The sequence below is a fragment of the Lepisma saccharinum genome, chromosome 23, assembly GCF_977018435.1.
Source record: "Lepisma saccharinum chromosome 23, izLepSacc3.1, whole genome shotgun sequence".
NCBI lineage: Eukaryota > Metazoa > Arthropoda > Insecta > Zygentoma > Lepismatidae > Lepisma > Lepisma saccharinum.
In genome coordinates this window covers 46,125,551-46,146,807 of record NC_139251.1, presented here as the reverse complement: position 1 = coordinate 46,146,807, position 21,257 = coordinate 46,125,551, and the positions used below count along the sequence as shown (strand labels likewise).

Sequence of the window (21,257 nt, the reverse complement as noted above, 5' to 3'; positions counted from 1 at the left end):
TTTTCTCACTCGAGTTCAACGCAAAACTACCTCCACAAATATCGAACGAAAAGTTTTCATCATGTGCAATTCTCCATTAAATGTTTTCGCCGATTCGTACTACGCGTTCCTTCGTTTGATTTGTTACAAACAAGTATTGTTTGCATATTACATGTAGGAGGAGAGTTGCATCTAAATTTCATATTGGGCAGCTTCTTCTGTCTGCTTTCAGGACCGAAAGCTTGTAGGATAGTGGTTAACGATCCTTAAGATCGTCAACCTGATGGTCGTAGGTTCAAACCCCTCCGATGGCAGAAAATTTTCTTAAGTTTTAGACATATCCCATTGTGTTCATTGTCCACGCCGTGTGAAACGGAATTATTAAGTTTGGAATTAAAGATGGGGGGAGGAGAAATATTATATTACAAAATCTCCATTTCAACGAGCCGAGAATTAAAGATATATATTAAAATCACATTCGTGTTTTTAGTGATATAATTGCAGGTAAAATCAAAGATCGTACGTGGAAGATTCTTTCTTGCTCTGTACTCAGCCAAAAGGCATTTCGCACCGATCTAATACATTCTGTAATACATTTCAAAATGTTATTGAATGTTTCATGTCGATAATTTGATCAATGCATCTATTCTTGACGTCGAGACGATATTTTCTGCAACTACCTCTTCTCTTCTCTCGTCTCCAGTGCCTTCTGTTCTTATCTTCTCCTTCTCCTTTCACCTCCTTCTTCTCTGCTTTTATCTCATATCGCCTTCCCTACTTTTCTCGCATCTTGTCTCCATCCCACTCTTCTCCACTCCTCTTATCTCCTCTCCTCCCTTTGATTTCTGACTCCATTGCACTCTTCTCATCTTCTTTTCGTTCTTCTCTTTTTCTCTCTTTTACTCTATTCTCCACTCCCCTCTTCTCGTTTCCTCCCCTCCTCTCCTCTCGTTTTCCTCCTCTCCTCTCTTCTTTGCTCCATTTTCCTCATCTCTTCTCGAATCTTTTTCCTTTTTTCTCACTACTTCTCCTCTCTTCGTCTATCCTCTCTTTCTTCTGTCCTCTACTTTTCCTCTTTTCCTATCGCTTTCACTTTCTGCTCTCCTTTGTCACCTTTAGTTTCCTCTCACCTCTTTTTCTTTCTGTAGACTCATCAGCGATGAAATTCTAGAAAACCTTTTATTTTTTCATTTGCGATATAATATTGATATTTTTATATTTTTATACAATAATACTGTTTTTTATTTCTTTCGCGTATTTCATAAATATATATTCTGCATGTGGCAACCCTGAAATTGAGCCTAACTCTACACGTAACCCACCAACGCCTTGCGTAAATTGGGTTGCCTAGTTTAAAATGTCGTTGTCCTAAAAGTTTTGAGAGACACTGTACAGGGTGTCCACCAGTCATGAAAACGTCAGGAAATCAGCAGGTAGGTCAAGAAATTATGCTTGTGGTCAAGAATTATTGCTATTTTTTTACAGTATAATGAATTTACATTGTTTACGTATACCTGTACCGGGATTTGATAAAATTTTAAAAAAATGGAAATCTAAAATTGGATTGAGTTGTGGTTAAGATTTGTTTATTGTGTTTCTTTAAAAAAAAATACATTCTTAAATGCGTGAAGTTTCGTAAAAATATTAAATAAAGTGATGTGGCCATTCCCCATCCAGAATGAAGTCTGAAGCATTGACTTTTACATGCATTAATAATTAAAGCAAGTCTAAATCTCTTCCTAAAGTACAGCTTCAGTTGTGGCAGGGATCGAATAAAAATATCTATTTTCTTAATTTCCAACTATACCTAAGTAGGGGGCGATTAAATACATGTTAGGAAAAAGGAAAGAAAGGCCAAGAAAAAGTCATGAGAAAGTGAAGAATTTTGGATGTTATTTTGGTAGACACCCTGTTATACATATGGGGAGTCGTTTGTACTCTATACACCAGATGAGTGTATAGTACAGTCACGGACAGTTCTGGGTTGTAATGAATGCATTGACTTTCAATGGAATCGTTACAACCCAGCGAGTGGCGTGCCCAAGGGGGGGTTGATGGGGTTTATAACCCCCCTTTCGCCCAGTATTTCTAAAAAAACCCAGAACGTCAAAGGTAGGAAAATATGACAAAATGAGGGCTGACTACCAAGAAAAAATATACATAACCCTTCCCTTTTGAAAATCCTGGGCACGCCACTGAACCCAGCAGTGTCCGTGACTGTACAATAAATATGCATTTCAGTCCACTAACTGTCGACCACCACAGAAAACTAATTTATACTGTTAATAACATTAAGGTCGGTTAGTTAGTATTTCAACAGAATAATCAAATAGCGTTAGATCGAAAAATGAAGGTTAGGTTTTCATTTTCCCCATTTTATTTAGAGAGTTTTTAAAATCCAAAAATTGTAGTTTTATGGAAGAGAGGTTAAAAAAAAACAACTTAACATTTACAACTAAAAGTTCCTTTAACTTTTTCTTGAAAAACGTAAAAGTTAATAAACTAGAAAAACTGCAACTTGTTTAATTTCGGAACAATGAACAAAAATACTACGATCTTCCAGAGGCGGTAAAGAGATCTTTGGGGCAACAATAATATGCGTTTCCTCTTAGTTAAAAATATTGATTTTTTAAATAAGATTTGTTTCAAGCGCCGTAGCAAAATATAGTGTAAAATACGGTGGGTTGTCAACACTGCTTTATTCCATTCACTAGCCCGTGGAAACAGATTTTCGCCCATAACCTTGGTGAACACGAATGTGCTGCCACCTGTTCCGCGTTTTGTTCGCTGATGCGTGCGCGTTTATTATTTGCGAAATTAGATGATAGATGCCGTTCGGTGTGGTTGCGCGACGCTTTAGTGAGGAACACTGGGCGAAAAGTTCCCCTGGCTTTGTTTTGATCACCTGTTGGCAGCCCGGAAGGTCGCGGTGGAACTTCTCGTTCTTGACCTATAAATAATTGATCGAGTACCGCGTGTCTTTTATATTGCACGAGAAACGATTTCCCAAAGCCTTTAATAAAGTTTCCTGAAGGGTTCGCAAGTCGCCGGTATTTTTGGTCGACGTCTGCTAGGCTTATCTGCAACGTTGCTACATTTAGTCCACAGATAGCGTGATGGAATAGGTGCAGGGGCATTTAAAAGAGGCTGGTTGAGTAGCGACAACGTCGCAGACCAAAGCAGTGTTCTGTCGAAAGACCCTCCAGGGATCTTCTGGCGGCATTGACTAAGAGGAAGCGAGTCAGGTCGGCTGGTTTCAATCAGCTGTTGTGTTGTGACGAGAGTGCGTGTGTGAGCGTGTGTGCTGCTTTGCTCATGTGCTTGTGACTGACGCAGAGTAATTGAGAATGGTGAAGACAACTCCGTCGGATATTCGTGGATCTCGTAGTAAGTTTAGGTTTTCTTCTGTTATTTCTCAGAATTCTTTCAGCCTGTGTCAGGTGGAAAACATAGGCAAGGCGTATTTATTCATTTTACCTAAAGTTTCAGAGACAGTTAGACCATTTCATACTGAAACAGTAACAGCAGGAAAACAACAACAAAACACTTTTTTAATTTTTTTTTACATATCTCTCCCTTTTCTTGACCTCCCCCTCCCCTTTTCTTAACAATTATTTAATCGCCCCATGCTTAGGAATAGTTGCAAAATTAAGAAAATTGATATTATTATTCAGTGAAAGAATACCACAGTTTTAATCTTACCACATGGCCGGTAAGATTAAAACTGAAGCTGTTCTTTAACAAGAGATTTAGACTTGCTTTAATTAAATGCATCTAGATATTAATGCTTCAGACTTCATCCTGGGTTGGGAATGACCACATTACTTTATTTAATATTTTCACAAAACTTGAAACATTCAAGAATGTGCTTCTAAAGAAACAAAGTTAACAAATCTTAACCACAACTTAATACAATTTTAGATTTCCAAATATTCAATTTTATCAAATCCCGGTACAGGTGTATAACAATGTAAATTCACCATACTGTGAAAAATAGCAAAATTTCTGCTTTTTTCTTCTTATTATTATTTATCAGTTCATCACAGGATAAATCTCCCAATTATGTTGATCATAATATACTATGCATAGAAGAAAAAAACAATGAAAATGACGATCTATTTACACAATATTTGAATACCTGACCTAGTTGTTGATTCCTAGACTTTTTCTTGACTTCCTTGACATTCTTGACCCTAATGGTGCTGAGAAAATTTAAAACTAAATATACATTGTTAACAATTTTCTGTAACTCCGCTCTGGCAAGAATATGTCCACATTTGTAGATAGGTTATTACATGAGCGAGGAAGCCTGTAGAAGAGAGTCTGCTGTAGAAGAGAGAGCCTTGTAGTGGGATTGTGAAAGAGCTTTACGTTGCGGGTTTGCCGTGTGGGGGACTCGTAAATGAAGCTTGTTGATTATTAATGCTATAGTTTCAAATTCAAGTGGTGTTTCTTTTGGGGGGGCAACATTATTATCGGGTTAATATGCACCATGGAAAAATACCTTGCTTGTCCCTCCGTGAGAAAAATCTGCGGGCGTCCATGATTAGGGGGGCAATTGCCCCCCTTCCCCCCGTGCGCACGCCTATGGTTAAATGCATACATAAAATAATCCATTTGTTACTTGCATATGTATCAGATATTTATAAAGAACCAAAATAATTCCTTTACCAACTAATAAAAATGTCAATAAATTACAAAATAATTGAAATGGTTTTATTACATATATGTTTTTGTAAAGTTTTTGCTTTCTATTAATATAAGTCAATTAGATTTCATACTTTTATCTGTCTTGCATTCTCCTTTTATTTTTATTTTTAAAGTAGCCAAGGCCTAATAGCACACATTCATTCAGTCTGTTTTCCGCATTGTGATGATCATGTCCTTGCAACACGTGATGTAGAACAAACAGGAATGAAAATACTATTATCTTTGCCATTGGCTGCACATCCCTAAATTCTCATGAGTTTTTTTTTTTTTTTTTAGTAGAACGAAGAGGAATTGTCACGAGTAGGGGTCGGAAGTTGAGGAACAATACTTTTTTTTCCCCTAGTGTCCGAAGACGAGGCACAACACAATATAAGTTCATTTCCGTTCATTGTAGGCAAGAGAATGGTGGGTTTTATTTGTCCTTTTTTGCCTTTTTCGACGTTTTTTGACTTATTGGTCCCTTTTTTTAGCCTTTTTTAGGTCTTAACGGCTTTTTTTTGCAACTTCACTTTCTTTCGACTATGTTTTTACTGCCAATTCTCAATTCGAATCATCATCAGTTCATCATTTCTTAAACATCCTTTCTGTAGTAAATAAATAAATGTATATTTGAACCATCCCTGAAACGAGAGACAAACATTTTTGGACGACTAAAGAAGGTACAGTACAAGGTCCTTTAACCGTAACTTGCCTGGAAGGTCGCGCTGTAAGTGGCAACTTTATCTTGTTTTGAAGATTTCAGTTTTTTCGCACTGTTTTTTTCATACCACCGATTTTGATTTTTGTTTATTCATTAAATATGTAATTAAAACTGAAGTTATTAATTAATTTGGGTCACATTTATACGTCCTTTACGTTTTTAGGTCCTTTTTTTATATTTTTGTGTTTTTTTTTGGCAATTTATAAGTCTTCAAGTTCCGAGCCCTAGTCATGAGCTTACCACCCGCATCGCAATTGCTTGTGCAACGGTACGGCATGTTTTGTTTGCGTAGCTAACTGTATTTTATCTTCCGTGTCAGACCAGTTGGGGATCTCCAACGGAAAAGGAAGTATCGGGCGCAGTAGGGTGCTTTGCTGTGAGCACAAACACAAAAGTCGAGTACGCGGGCGAACAAAAATACATTAGTTGAGGGGCTGTATTCCAGTGTTGCCACAATCTGAGGGCACAAATTCCCTTTCCAAGGGGCAAAATTTTCCTTTTTGGACCATTTTTCCCTTCACCTAAACAAATATAATAATAATAATAATAATTATTATTATTATTATTAGCAGTGGTAGTAGTAGTAAAATTTCCGTTGGTTCCTGATCGTATGAATAAAAAAAGTTGCACAAATGTTTCACATACATGTAAGCTTCATCGCTTTCTGGTCAGATGTCCCAGGAATGCAATAAATCGTTAATTTTAATCGTTACAATTATCCGAAAATACAGAAAAGCGACGTATAATAAACTTAAGATAAATATAAATAGATACAGGTTTATAGTCAAGGGAGCAGAAATAAGAAGGATCAGAAAAAAATAAAAATGTGAATATGAAACTGGAATTTGACAATCTGTAATAACACATAGAGTCAGAAGTCTTAAAATTTCCCTGAAATTGTGATATTTTTCATCGAAATTCCCTTTTTCCCTTTTGGCTAAAACTTCAGTCCGAATTTCCCTACAAAAGGGAAATTCCCCTTCATGTGGCAACACTGCTGTATTCGTTCGCATAAAGAAAAGTAACCAAGAGCGAACTAAGAAATTTAAGGAGGCGTGGTTGAAGGGTCGCCCGAACAACCTCGAAAGGCATTAAGCGCGAAAGTAAAATTTTCGCGGTTGTTCATTTCGCACTTATTCTTGTGTTCAATTTTGGTTTCGGCATTAATCCTTTTCCCTGTAAACTACTTTTGCGCTTGTTCCGCTTCACTCTTGGTCAGTTTCGTGGTTATTTCACAACTTCGGGGGGAGAGGCGAAGGCAACGACTGATTTCCCCTTATTGCTTATCGGTGGGTTCACACATTTCTCATATTCACTTCTTGACCACGTCACTGGTAATATTAAGTTGCAGAGCACAGTTCAAGAATCTAGTTTCAGTTTTACTTATCAAGTTCGAGATTTCACTACTCGCTTTTTCATCACCACTTATCCTTTGGTGCAGCGGTTCCCAATTGCAGCGCTCAACCCATCCATAAATTCCATGACGGGCTTTTGATAAAATCACAATCTTAAAGTCTTTGGAGACTTGCTATTATTATGCACTTATGAAAGATTGTCCCAACACATTTTCTCTGGAACAACAAGAAATCCGTATACTGGTTAGTAGTAATCATCTACGTAATTGGGCACCACTCATCGCTTTAGTATTTTATCGTCATTATCAGGACAAGGTTTGAAAGATAAACCAGAAGAGCTATAAAGAAATTCAACCTTGATTCATTAGTCAGAACAATAAAATTTGTTAAATGTAAAAACATTTTTGTCGAAATTTCTAATTATAAACTATCGTTGTAACAATGAAGACAGGGAATGTGTTTTCCTCCCAACTTATTTTCTCGTAGCTGCAATTATTGAGCCTGGGGAAAATACGTGACGCAAATAAGAAATATGTAATGCACTTGTTCTATATAACATTATCTCCGAAGCATAAAGATAACCTATCAGCATTTATGAGTACATTAAAACGTTACCCTATCCTTGACGGATTCGCTTTTCCTGCGGTGTTTCAAACTGGCTGGCAGTTAACCGAGGCTGAACGTGTGAACATTTTGATAAATAACACATTAAGCACCATAATTATTAAGGCGAATGTATATCGCCAGGTTCACTATCAGCTTTTCATTTGCTTTCACGGGGCGCAGTGGTAGCACCGCCAGTAAACTAGTAAACTCTAGGTTTAGTCCAGATTAGCCTATCTGTGCATAAAATGGACTTAAAAAATTCAAAACTCATGCCACTCCCATTTGGTTACCATTTATTTATTGAGTAATTATTCGGGAACGGATTTTAAGGTGCAAAATTATGGTCGAGAAAGGAAAAAGGTTCTGAAAATGTTTCCAAAAAGGTGCAAAAAAAAGGTGATGCTAAAATGACTTTATTCAGGTCTAAACCAGTTACATTAACATTCTTCATTCAACACTGTAGCAAATAATTAGTAATTTATACTATACCATTTTATATCTCACGTTCTGTTCTTCAAAATGAGACTAGGATTTTATGTAGCTGCTCAAGAAGAGTGAAATATTTTATTTTTCTGTCCAATTTTTTAACAAAACATGAAAAAGGAGGAAGGAAAAGGTGCTGAAGCATCAAAGAGGGGGTAAAAAGGGATAAATGTGCTAATCTCACGAAAAGATGCAACGAAGTGTGTTCATTTTACTTGATTTCATGTCTTAAAATACTTATCTCAAACGATCGGTATGAAAACAGCTATATTTTTGGAAAGTTGCTGCACTTTAAAATCCGTTCCCTAATATTTATCTATCCTCATCGTTGCGATTAACCTATAAAGATAGGAAAGTGTACGTACAGAACCTAACCTGAAAACTTCCAAAAGCTTAAAAATACAACACTTCATCCCTATCGCTTCACAACCTCGACTACACGTGAATTTGTGACATGCAGTTTTTCACGTCTCGGGAACCTGCCTCTTTTTCGTTATACACACCAAACGTTGTGAAAGTCAACAAGTTGCCACCATTGTGTTATGCAGATTCTTGCAGTGCCTGAAGGTGTTATTCTATAGTTTTTTCCCCCCTAAACAATAAATGTTTTTTCTGCAGCGATAAAGGATGTTTGTAGTTCACGCAACGTCACTTTTAAAACAATTCGATTTGCGTAAGAACTATGTAAACTTTCTTTAGACATTACCAGACTATACTACACAGTGGCGTGCCCGCATATATTTCTTTTGTCTAGCAATTCTGATCCGATTGCTGTGAAAATTTGGCAGACATATTGAGGAAGTTTCACCTTTATGATGCACACATTTTGTACTGAATAAAGGTGACGACGATATGTTGAAGAACGTCACACATTTTAGCAACGCAGGGGCAGGATATGCAAGCAGCTGGTTGCATCACCCACACCCCCTCCGCACGCTTTTGGTTCGAAAATTCGACGGCAGCTCCACGGGAGTTTTTCTCTTGGTAGAGTAGTAAGGCAAGAATTTTTGTTAATGCTGAATCAGTGTTTATATTACTACGAAAAAGTACGCTTTACGTTAAATTAAGGTGAATGAAGCCAAATTTCTTAGCTATTTTCAGAATGCTGTGCCAGGTTACTGAATTTTTTTAGGGGTACTTTAATTTCCGTGGACGCCCCTCCGTCAGGCCACCCCTTCACTCGCATTTATCACCTACCGACGCACGTTGCTACAGGCACTGAAAAGGTTAATTTGATTCAGGTGGTTGTGAGTAGTGTTGGGGCGATATATCGTCCAGATGATATATCGCGATATTGAAAAAAAGATCGTCCAGGCGATATCAACTTGACGATACATCGTTACGATATTTTGGTGATATATATCGTGACGATATTTTGTCGATATATATCGTGGAGATTTGATATCACGATCTATCGTCAAGAAAATATCGTCACAGATACGATACGATATTTTTTTCCGTATCGTGATATCAAATTTCCGATATCGTCCATCCCTATATTCCTTTCCCGGATTCTCTGGAGTAAGAGAACGCGTTCGCGTTCTCGGCGCATGTTGAAGGGTGTGCGCCTCGTCCAATGACCGCGCGGAGGGGAGGGGCATCCACGGGAGGGTGCGACTCGACTGCTCATTCTTGGTCCCGTAGTTCCGTAGTAAACATGTCAGCTCGGAAATCTAGGGGAACTCTGCATTCAGGAGAGCGCCACATAGTGCTGAATGTGTTCGAGAACCTATTTGAACGAGGTGGTAAAACAGTACATGAATGTGTTTTGGAGACTGCTGCCCTAACGGGAATTGGGAAATCCACCGTCTATAATATCCGGAAGGAAGCGAAACAATCGCGAGGAAAGGATGGAACATCCCTTTTGGAAACGCCGGGCAAGAAGCATCCGAAACGAGCTCAACGATTTGCAGACTTCGATGAGTTTGCGCTAGAGGCATTACGAAGGCTCATTCACAGGGAATTTTTCGCCAAGCAGCTGCCACCGTTTTTTAGGGTGGCAGTTGTGCAAAAAACATACATGTGTAAACACATAAGTTATGGACCCTTTACAAGCCAACTACTGGCGTTCTCGCATTGCATTGTTTTCTTAAAAGACAATAAACGTGCAATATTATTTGTAACTTGTGTAAAACAATACACTGGCCACAGGCCCGTAGCTAGAGGGGGGGGCATGCCCCCCTGAGAGCCTGCCTTGCGCCCCCCCTGTGAAAAATACAGAACACATTCCTACCTGGAATTCTCACTAATCTTTACAATTATATCATGTGTTACTCTAGCATTATAACAAAGACACTTATTGATTTTGTGATTTATTAGGGTGTCTGGGATTCCGTATAATGTTGTATCAGGATTGGGAGGAAAAATTCCTGTCCAGATTTAGACTTCGGGAAATGATTTTGCAATATTCAGTATCTTTAACACTTGCGACAGTTTGAGTAGTCTTGTATTAAAGGTGCCTAATGTGTTTGGATGTTTTTCTTGGATCTGTTGCTATGAACTTTGAACTGCTTAAATTTTTGTTTCTCAAGACTACCTTTTGATAATAGTGATTCATGTGGTAGAAAGAGGGAGTGGATATTCGATTTTTGTTACTTAGCGTTGCTTTTCTGCCACTTCTAGCTAATCGCAACAATGAGTGATGACGTGAAATTGATGAAGAGACACTCATAAACAGTGCCGCAACCACAGGGGCAGAGGACATTGCCCCCCCCCCCAACCTTGAACCGAAGTCCATTCTAGGGGAAGCAAACATTGAAGTAAAAAACTAGACTAGGAGAATCTAAGAATAGCAGGACAATTGGGTAGTCATGATGGAATTAGTTTCTAATGTGTTTCTTGCATTTTTCTTCCAGACGGCCTAGGGCACTTGCAAGGGGCAAAGAATGGCAATTGCCCCCCCAAAATTGTTTTTTTTTTTTTTTTTGTTTTGTTTGTTTCTTGCAGTTTCTGTTACTTATCTCTTTTGGGGAGGGGGCAAGTGCCTCTGTGTACCCTGCTATATCTGCCAATGCGACACAATATATTAAAAATTTGCCCCCTCTAGGATTGACTTCGCCCCCCCCCCCCTACAAAGAATTTTTGGCTACGGGCCTGACTGGCCATTGTTGAGAATAAGAGAAGAAATTGGCAGCAGAAAGCGTTTAGCTTTACGGCCGTTATACCGCGCAGCACTTCGTTGCTTTCATCCCGCACCCTTCCCCACCCAGTCTGGCCCCGCCCACAAGCTTACCCCTCTGCGCGTCGGTACTCCAGAGAATCCGGAAAAGCAGTATAGTTGCGAGCGTGTATGTTGCCATATTGAGTGAAATTTCCGAATTGTGCCGTTAAATATCGATGTCCCGTATTTCAAGGCTGTTCACGGAGTGATGATCATTTATGTAAGCCTTTGTTTATTCACTTGGCACGAAGTGGACTAGGTGTAACATCCTTCCTCGTTGTGTAATTTGGAAAGAACCCAGCGGCACGTCAGAGCGATGACATGTGTGCCTGCTCCAAACGAGGTTAGTCGCCTTGTTCTGTCCAGGAAGGATAACTTCCTCCCCCCCCCCCACTGTTCATTGTAGACCAACGTGTTGAGTAGACTTCCCACCCACGTTTGTTTCCTTCGAGATGAGCGAGTCTCCGTGACGTAGTGGTTAGCGTTAGCAAATTGTCCAGCGCAGTGGCAATTCTCTTTGTTTTACGCAATGAGAGCGAGAATTGAATTGACTACCTCAGTGCAGTCCCATTGTTTAAAATATTTAGAATACAAGAGAAAGTGGATGGAAATGGCAATGACAGGGTGTCTAGGAGTCAAGAATGTCAAGAAAGAAAAGGTAAGAAATAAACAGTTAAGCCAAGAAAACGTCAAGAAATTATGCTTGTGGTCAAGAATTATTGCTATTTTTTACAATATAGTAAATTTACATTGTTATATACCTGTACTGGGATTTGATAAAATTGAATATTTGGAAATCCAAAAATTGCATTGAGTTGTGGTTAAGATTTGTTCATTTTTGTTCTTTAAGAATTACATTCTTGTATGCGTAAAATATTGCAAAAAATATTAAAGTAATGTGACCATTTCCCATCCAAGATGAAGTCTGAAGCATTAATTTTTAATCTTGTTAAAGTACAGCTTTAGTTTACATCTTAAGAGCCCGTATCACCGCTGGTGACGATACCTAAAAAATAGGTTCTTGCGTCGACGTTCTGTGCTCGAACAGTCAAGTGTGTGGCATTTAAATTTTACTGAGTTAAAGATCAAATATGAAGTTAGTTATGTCGCGCAGCCTTTTTTTAAATATATTATTTATTACGTAGTTTTCCTTATCTCAATTTCGTAAAATTCACTTGCTCGCCAATTGTATGTAATAACTTAAATCAACATTTTAAAGCGCAAGAAAGCTTCAACTGTTCTTCTACAGCAAAGAAATGAAACTGATCTTACATAATTTTCTTTAGAATGTCTGTAGTTCGTCGACGTACAGAGCAATGTATGTAAATTTTAACTTTGACGTTTCTAAGCTGGTCGCGCTAGCCGTTTCCCCCTCTGTACCGCTCGCGCTCAACCCCCCCCCCCCCTCTCCACGGCCCTTTTTTCTTTCACAATCGGCCGGTCTTCCAAGAAAACCGCATGCTGAGAGCTAGGAAAAGAAAAAAAGAATTCAGGGAAAGGTTTTGGGGGAGAATCAATGGTTTGGGCGATGCTTGTAAACAGTTCTTCACTACGCTATATCCTAATACTAAATCACGATGGGGTTGTAGTGCAATGACAACAGTGAAGAACGGGGGATTTCTCCAGTATATTGTTCACAAATGGGAAGGGCTGGTTGCACAGACTCAAGTACACCTTTACAAAAGGTTTGCCTGCAAAAGAAAAAATGTTCCAAATTATAACTTTTTTTTTGTGAGAACACGAAAGTCCATTACCAAGGGATTTTTTTAGGGGGAAGGTGAATTTACTCAAAGTTTTTAGGTAAATATTGTGTAAATTCTATCTGGTGGTGGATTATCAACCAGTCACGCAAATGAATGACTTTTTAGCTGTCGATCATAAATAAGTTCAATGAACGTTCATTGTCAGTTTGAGATATTTCTGAGGGTCAATGGTAAAAAATACTTGATGGAAATAGTGCTATTTTTAAACATTTTGAACGTCCGTTCAACTTAATTTCGAATTTGGCTCCTTTCATGATTTGTAAGTAGGGGGATAAAATATATTTACTTAATACTTTACTGCGTTATTTTATCACCAATTATATATATATATATATATATATATATATATATATATATATATATATTACAGTCAGACCCAAAGAAGTCACAACATAAGATAGTTCTGTGTCATCATAATACAAAAATACTTTTAGGCATAGGTCTTATGTAAAATAAAATACATTAATTATATGTTGTTTTTTCTTTTCCAAAGACATTATTTAGTTGAATAATATGACAGACTTACTATTGATAATGACCATACAAAACACACCATAGAAATTTCATTCACTTTCAACTTTCTGGGGCCGGCCACCGTGGGGGAGTGGTTAGCACATCGCGCTACGACGCCAGGGGTCCCGGGTTCGAATTCCGGCTTGGCCGCGGATGTTTGTGAGTGTCCATTCATCAATTTCATCATATCATCACTTATTCCCTTCTTCGCAAATTGGCTGAAAGTGGCACAAAAAGCAAAGTAAAATAAAGCAAATCAATCAACTTTCTGGATATACGACAAATAACACTATTTCTGTATAAGGAATTTTAGAGGTGCTCAGATCCTCCGATTATGGGGAGCAAGGGCCTTGATAAGAGTTCAGCTGACGAAATAAAGCCTTCATTCCATCTCACTGTTTTTATTACATTGATGGGAACAAAACAGGGTCGTGTGTGTCCCGACGCATCTAAAATCACTTTATTAGATGAATTTCAACTTCAGTGGCACCATTGTTCTCTGCTGGCGCTTTATTTTCCATCTCTGCCGTTCAAAGACTATTGTACGTATAAACGTGGTTTAGTACCGCAAATTCAAAAGAACTACACATAATTTATTCATGTGCAATATATGGGCAATTTATTCTGCAGACACATACAGATAATACAACTAAAGAATAAAATATGTGGAGGTGTTAATAAGAAATTTGCTAGTGGGAGAGTCCAATTACATAGGAAGTAATACACTACCCTTTCCTTACGTAGTTACTTGGAACTTTCGTAGGTTTGAAAATAGTATTTACTTTTATTTCTATAAAAGCATAATGTTGTTTAAGAACTGTTATTAGATTCTTCTGCACTAAATTTCTAAGTGAGGCTATTAAGGGGCAACTTCTCCCTTCCCCCCATTTACTCACCGTATGCAAAGAGTGTGAATACTTTTTTGCTGAAATGGGAAAGTGAACCACAGCAAGAAACTAATAATATACGTCTGTTTTTATGAACAGCTGCAGAATTACCTACAAACTTGTTGAAATTCACAGTTTTGCTAGCTTGTACTCATTGGACGAAATACATACAGCCAGGGACGGAGCTACAAGGAGGTCAGGAGGGATGAAACCCCAACAACATATCTAAGCTCCCTGTAGCCCCCAGATTTTTATAGTACGGTAGACGCCTTTCGATCGAAAATTAAAGAAGTATAAGCTATCTTACGTAATATTTTCCATTATAAAACTTCCCTTAGGGCAAGGCCATTGCTATGTTCAAGTACATTTCCTGCTTTTATAAGATCGCAAGATTATTGCAACGTGTTGTACGTAAAATCGTGGTTCGAGGTGGCAGCTGCAGATCTGCATGGATCAACAACGGACATTGATTATTTAATACGTACTAAGTAATTGTTAAATCACAAGTCTCCAAACTTGCCAAAAAAATTTACAGATACTCTGCTGCCTATCTGGTAGGTGGATGTGTTCAGAGGCTGTGGGATTGCTGTTTGGTTGTTGGAGGGTCAAACGATGATAATACGATGCCTACGAAGTTAAATGATAACAATTATTATCCTATGTATATCATGTCACTATTTTTGGAGCGAGTGTTAAAAATTAATTTTTATAAGTTGGAGGATGTTACCAATTGTATTGTGAAGGTAACACTGAGAGAACAAACATATTTTCAGTGCAAATTCACCTACACTAGGAGACAAAAGCATTGACTATCAATATCATTGACATAAATCAATGGATACAGTTGCAGCTCTCGCACTGGGCAGATGTGATTAGTACTGAAAATAACTACCAATAGTTTTATATATGTTTCACATCTGATTCTTCTCCATGGAATAGAAATTGGCCACTCGGCATAAATTATTTTCCAACGTCATAAATAATAATTTATTAACATGAAGACCTAGGCTTACAAGGAATAAAACTGCCCAAGCTTGCTGATTTTTGCACTAAATTGCAATGTTTAGTTGCACAGAGGCTAATCGGGACAAAACCTACAGCCTATAGTGGAATCCGAGTCACTTAATTAAATGTCCCTAACCGTGGATCGAACTCGTGACCCGTCGATTACAAAGCATCATTATTACCGCTAACCGAGGCGGGAAGGTTCACTTATAATCTTTCTAATTATTAACATTTAAGAGTTAGTTAGTTTCTTTAGTCTTTTAATTCCTTAATGTCGTATTTTTGCCTCTCGGATGTTTTCAATAACGATGTAACGATGAAAGGATTGAGAAAACATCGCTGACAATTATGTTCATTGCAAATACTCGAATGACAAACTACAATCAGAAAAGCTGCCCCCCGTGGCGGAGTGATTCAGTTCTTTTTCACATGCATGCTCGGATCCGGAGAGATAGTTCGCAACTATGAATAAGAGGAGTGTACAGTTAACAGAATCAAGCATATCTGGAAACTAGTAAGCTGCGTGAAAACTGACATACGTGTATTTCAGGATAACTATGATAGATATGAACAAGAAACTGTATTAGCCTTATCTGCGGATGTTTGAAAAGTCCTGTAGTAAATTCACAAATTCGTCGTTCCGGTTCAATATGAGTAATATGCATTGGCTGTAAATAGTTTTAATTGTATCAAAAATGCTAAAAGCACACATTTTACTAACTACACGACTTTCCCAATGATCCCAAATGGCTAACTTGGATTGGTATTCATGTGCATTAGCACTGGCCTCCGTGGTGAAGTGGTTAGCACATCCGGGAGTTCGAATCACGGCATGGATGCTCTTTGTGAGTGTCCGTTCATCAGTTTCATCATACAATTCATCCTCAGGCGGAGCACAAAGCATGACGCCTTAGGTTGTAAGACACGTTTTTATTACGTTAAGAAAAGAAAGAACATCAAAATCATCTCACTTAGGATAATTCACCAACTGCAGAAAACACAATAGAATGTCTTCCGCCTGTTCTGCACATGTGTCGCAACAGGGTGAATAGCTATGCACTACTACAAAACATCGTCATTATTTCCCTAGTTTACAGCACCATACAGGAGAGATATCCTGCTACTCGATGTTATAAACTATTCCATATATGTTGGTCAGAGGCGTGCGCACGGGCGGGGGGGGGGGGGGGGGTTGATTGCCCCCTAATCACGGACGTTCGCAGATTTTTCCACAAAGGGACAAGAAAGGTATTTTTTCATTGGGCATATTACCCCGATACTAGTACTGTCCTCTCAAAAAACACCACTTGAATTTGAAATTATCGCATTCCTGCGTCCCCATTACATAATAATTAATGTAAATTACTATGACTGAAATCTAATTATACTTGTGAAATATATACTTTTAGGTTGACCTTCGTTTTCAAGGTGTGGTCATCCTTGCCCCCCCTTCCAGACGTTCCATGCCCCTATATTATTATACTTTCACCTAGAAATTTAGTGGAGATCAATATTGTCGATGTTATTAAACAATATTATACTCTAAAAGGAAATGGCGCAACCACAATGGGACAGGGGGCATTGCTTATGCCTTTTTCCAACCTTGGACGGAAATCATTGAATTAAAAGAAAGCAAGACTAGCAGAATCTACTAGTAGCAGGACAAAAGGATACTCAAGACGGAATTAGTTTTCACGTCCATCTTCATTATTTCTTCCAGACGGTCAGGATCACTTGCAGAGGGTTACAGAGGGACAATTGTCCCCTGTACTTTAAATTTTATACAAATAAAAATACATTTCTTAAAATTTTCTTTCTCGCTTCGCTCGGGGTACCTGCTTTTCTTGCAGTCTTGTCAACTTCCGAGCCGTAGCTAGGAAGTAGCGGGAGTTGGCACTGGGCGCCGAACAATCTGATTGAGAAAAATTGTAAAAAAGAATGCCATGCCGTCCCATGAATTTTTTTGCGCCCTATTAAATCAATACTGTTTTCAACTTTCAAAAATTTGGATCGAAAAATTTTCTTGCTCGCTTCGCTCGCAGTTTCTTTTCTCCAATACATTGTAAATTACCAGAAAGAAAGTAAGAACGAATAAGTAATTCATACAGTTGTTTCTATAACAGTTTGGTTTGGAGGAAAACGAGCGCTCACATTTCAGAGACAATCTATATAAATTTTGCTGTTGGTTTGTTAAGGGGCGGATGAATAGATTACGTAATGTATTTAAATAATATGTTAATACCTAGGTATATATATATATATATATATAATATACACACTCGCGCGCGCAAACACACACACATATATATATCACATCAATGCAAAAAACTAAAACAGTGAGATAAAATGAGGTTTTTCTTTGCCGATCTGACTTAATTTTCAAGGTTTTTGCTCCCCCCCTTATCAGAGGGTCTGCGCACGCCTATGATGTTGGTACCTTCTTCTAATAATAAAAACAAGTTAAAATAACAGTAATATTAAATTAATAATATTAAAATATTAATTAATATTGTTATCACATGAATGGGAAAAGATGGCATAAGAATAGGAATATAACAGCACGTATTCATTATCTAGCTCATGAATAGTTAAGATCGCTTCAATTTGTATAAAAACAACTGACCTGGCAAGGTGATTGTGAAACAGATAAGGAATTGAATATTTATTGAATAACGAAAAAGGATGTTAGATCCATTTGACGAAAAGTAAAGCTCTTAATTTAATATTTAAGCATATTACTTAGGTAGTGGTGTGTATAAATCTTCTTTGATACAGTCATCCAAAGTTGTATGACCCCAATGTAATCCTTCCCTTACAATAAGTTTGACGGAAATACACCTATCTCGATTATACGACAGATGCTAAACAAAACAAGCATATTTACATAATTTAATTTTAGTAAGTCTCTCGTGGAAGATTCGGACTCCCTGGACACCCCGCCTCCCCTAAATAGTCCTTGGCTCTATTACATGTAAGTTGTATTGCGATGTTCGTCAATGTGTGTTTTTCTTCTTTCAGACACTCGGAACATGTGTTGTCCTGTCACAGAAACCCTCTCGGCTCGGAGTTATAAACGTTCGGGCTCAAAAGAAAGGTCTATTATGGTCAGAGCCTGACCTTCCCCGCGGGGGGGGGGGGGGGAGTAGCGGACAGGGAACCTTGTCTTCTGTTTCTTTCGACACAGCAACCCTCCCACCAGTAAAGTCTCAAACGGTCTACCATGCAATGGATTTGCGTTCGAAGGGGGAAATGGAATCAATATTGGCAAGACTAGGAAGAAAATTTGACATCTGTCCGGTGCGTTTTTCGAGTGACGCTGATACGGGCTCTTAACCGGCTGTATGGTAGGGGTTTTTCCTTGAATAAAAATATATCTTTTCTTAATTTCCAACTAACTAAGCAAGGGGTGATTAAAAAAAGAGATCAGTAAAAAGTCAAGAATTTTGGATTTGTTATTTTGGTAGACACCCTGAATGAACATATTGCCTGGTAACATGGACGTCGGAAGGGGTGGTCGAACGGGTCGATGGACTCCCCTGGAAATTGACATCCTTGATTTAAAGATACAAGAAAGCCGAAAGTTTGTTACTCTTATTGTTAAGAACAGAAAAATAGTACATTTAGTTAGTATTCGAACAGAATAATCAAAGTAAAAATGCATTGGATCGAAAACATTGAGTGAAAAATACAGGAACAAGGTTGTATTCTACCATTTCATCCAAAGAACAAATGGTTCTATAGTTTTGAAAATTCTAATAATTACAGTTGTAGGTGAGAGTTCACAGAACAAAATTTATGGAAAAAAAAACAACCTGACATTTAAAGCCTTTCTTGAACGAGACATGCAAAAGTCAATATCAAAATGCATTTCAGATACTGACTGCATAAAATGCAAAATAAATCATGGAAAAGAGTTGTGCTCGTATTCACTCGTTTGGTTTTGATTGATTGATTGAGTTTGTGTTTTAAGTCCACTTTAAGCACAGTAAGGCTAATCGGGACTGGACCTACAGTTTAAAGTGGGATCCGAACCACTATGTGCCTCCACCGGGTATCGAACCCGGGACCCCTGGATTACAAGGCAGTCACTCGTTTGGTGGATCGAGTCTCCACATATTATGTAATAATAATAATTATTATTATTTCGAATAACATTTGTTTTTATTAGTTTATAATATTTATTGTTGTATAATGACATTTATAACCGTGGTAATAATACTCATTGTTATTTTTTCTGCTATTCAACTTTCATTTGCCCGATCCCCCTTGCAAAAATTTCTGGCGACGCGCATGCCTAGTAATATCTATACATCCGAACTGTACGCTGAAAAAAATCGACCACTCTGATGGAAGGAGACTTTCGCTGTGTCTTCAGTAATTGTGTCGAGCTGTGGTGTGATTAATTTTGACCGTTTAGAAAAAGGACAAACACAGGACCACACGATAATCAAAGGATAATCCTGGTCATCGAGGCGCCAGAACCTTGTTGGTCTGCAAGAAGCAGTTACCGGGATTTACGAGTACTACGTGGAAATAAGGTTGACATTTGGATACTTTACCAGAAGTTCATCCCTACACTCCTAGACATTTCAAGTCGCTTGTGTGTTTATACAGACTGAATATTATCTTCATATATTACATTATTATTAGTAGGGACGTGAAGTTTTAGTTTTTTCCCAATTCGGTGTTATTTTTCGCGGTTTATGGCAAAATTCGGTGTTATTAATTTAATGTTATTTTTACATGCATTTTTACTGTTCCTTCTACTTCTAGATTTTCACGCTGTTTTAATTCTGGAAAATTGATACATATTTTAGTTTTATTGCAAAAAAAACATGGTTTACCTTTGTGTTAAATGACCAAATTTATTTAATTTGGAAAACTATTTCATCACATCAGCCACTACATATGAAATGCTTATTGAATGATAACACCCAAATCTTTGAACACAGACACATCATATTTCCCTAACAATGCGAAAAAATCCCTCTGCGACCTCAAAATACAGTTTTGTGTACACACACATACACACCCCCCCGAAACAAAACAGGTACTTTTCTCTGAAAATTTTTCCGTTCCTACGAAACTTCACTTTTGGGAAGATCCCCCCCAAACGAATTCTATTTCAGGGCGACGTTAAACACTGTCAGTCATGTCTGCGCCAGTCTGCAATAAATGAGGTGTGATAATCTCTTTTGAATCGAACTAACACCAGCTACACTACAAACGCCAGATCTAATATCGCTTCAGGTAGTTCTTTTTGAACAGGAGAAGTGTTATCTCCAGTTTATATTGCATATTTAGCGGCGTTTTTCGCGTTAAAGTGCAAAATTAGGTGTTATTCTGAAAAGTGGCATAATTCGCGTTATTTCGCGATTTCGGAACATCGAAAACTTGTCTCCTTTACCTACCCAAATACATTTTAAACACTTTATTTTAATTTCCTCAACTTTTCGGTGTTATCGTTAAAACAAAAACTTCACGTCCCTAATTATTAGATGCTAACACATTCATGCGAAACTATATAAGTAAATTGGAGAGTAAAATTCCTTCCATGAAACCAAATTCGTATCTGCTACATTATTTAAAAAGTTTGTAAAATATTTGAAAGTGTTTCGTAATGCTCTCTGTTCATTAATTATATCGAGATTAGCTCGTTGAAGTTTTGCTTTACCATGTTTGAAGAACTACGTCTATGAGGTGAATCGTTGTTTCTTCGAAAGTGGGAACTTAGTTGTTCTTGGATGAAAGTGACGTACTATAGTAAACCCGTAATAGTCTTTTAATGTCTTTTTTATAGCTCCGTGACCACATTTCTCAACATTATTGCTTTTCCCTCCAAAGCAGGAAAACTACACACTTTCATTCATGACCATCTACATTTAGCAGGAAACGTCACGGACACATTATCCTGGCTTATCGTAAAAATCGTAATGTGCGCATTTTTCTTCAGTGTACGTTATCTGGGAATTATCCAACAAGCGTCATTTCTTTGTTTCCTCTCTTTATCAGAGAACGTGCAGGATGTGAGAGCTTATTAGTAGTCTGAATGATGACGTTAAATGGACATTGTTTTTGAACATTGATTGATACTTG

At 37.9% G+C, this 21,257-nt stretch overlaps 1 protein-coding gene across 4 annotated transcripts in view; it reads left to right on the top strand.

Annotated features, from left to right (window-relative positions):
- The window catches only part of Ctl2 (Choline transporter-like 2), a 154,491-nt gene that overhangs the window by 29,468 nt on the left and 103,766 nt on the right, over nt 1-21,257 (top strand). Inside the window, exon 1 of one of the 4 annotated variants that reach the window (XM_083110124.1) lies at nt 2,846-3,366. The exons of the other annotated variants lie outside the window; for them this stretch is intronic. Within the exon in view, the coding sequence (XP_082966250.1) occupies nt 3,327-3,366 (40 nt within the window). The 5' untranslated portion in view covers nt 2,846-3,326. Of the gene's footprint in view, nt 1-2,845; nt 3,367-21,257 lie in introns of those variants that run through there. 4 annotated transcript variants of the gene reach the window in all.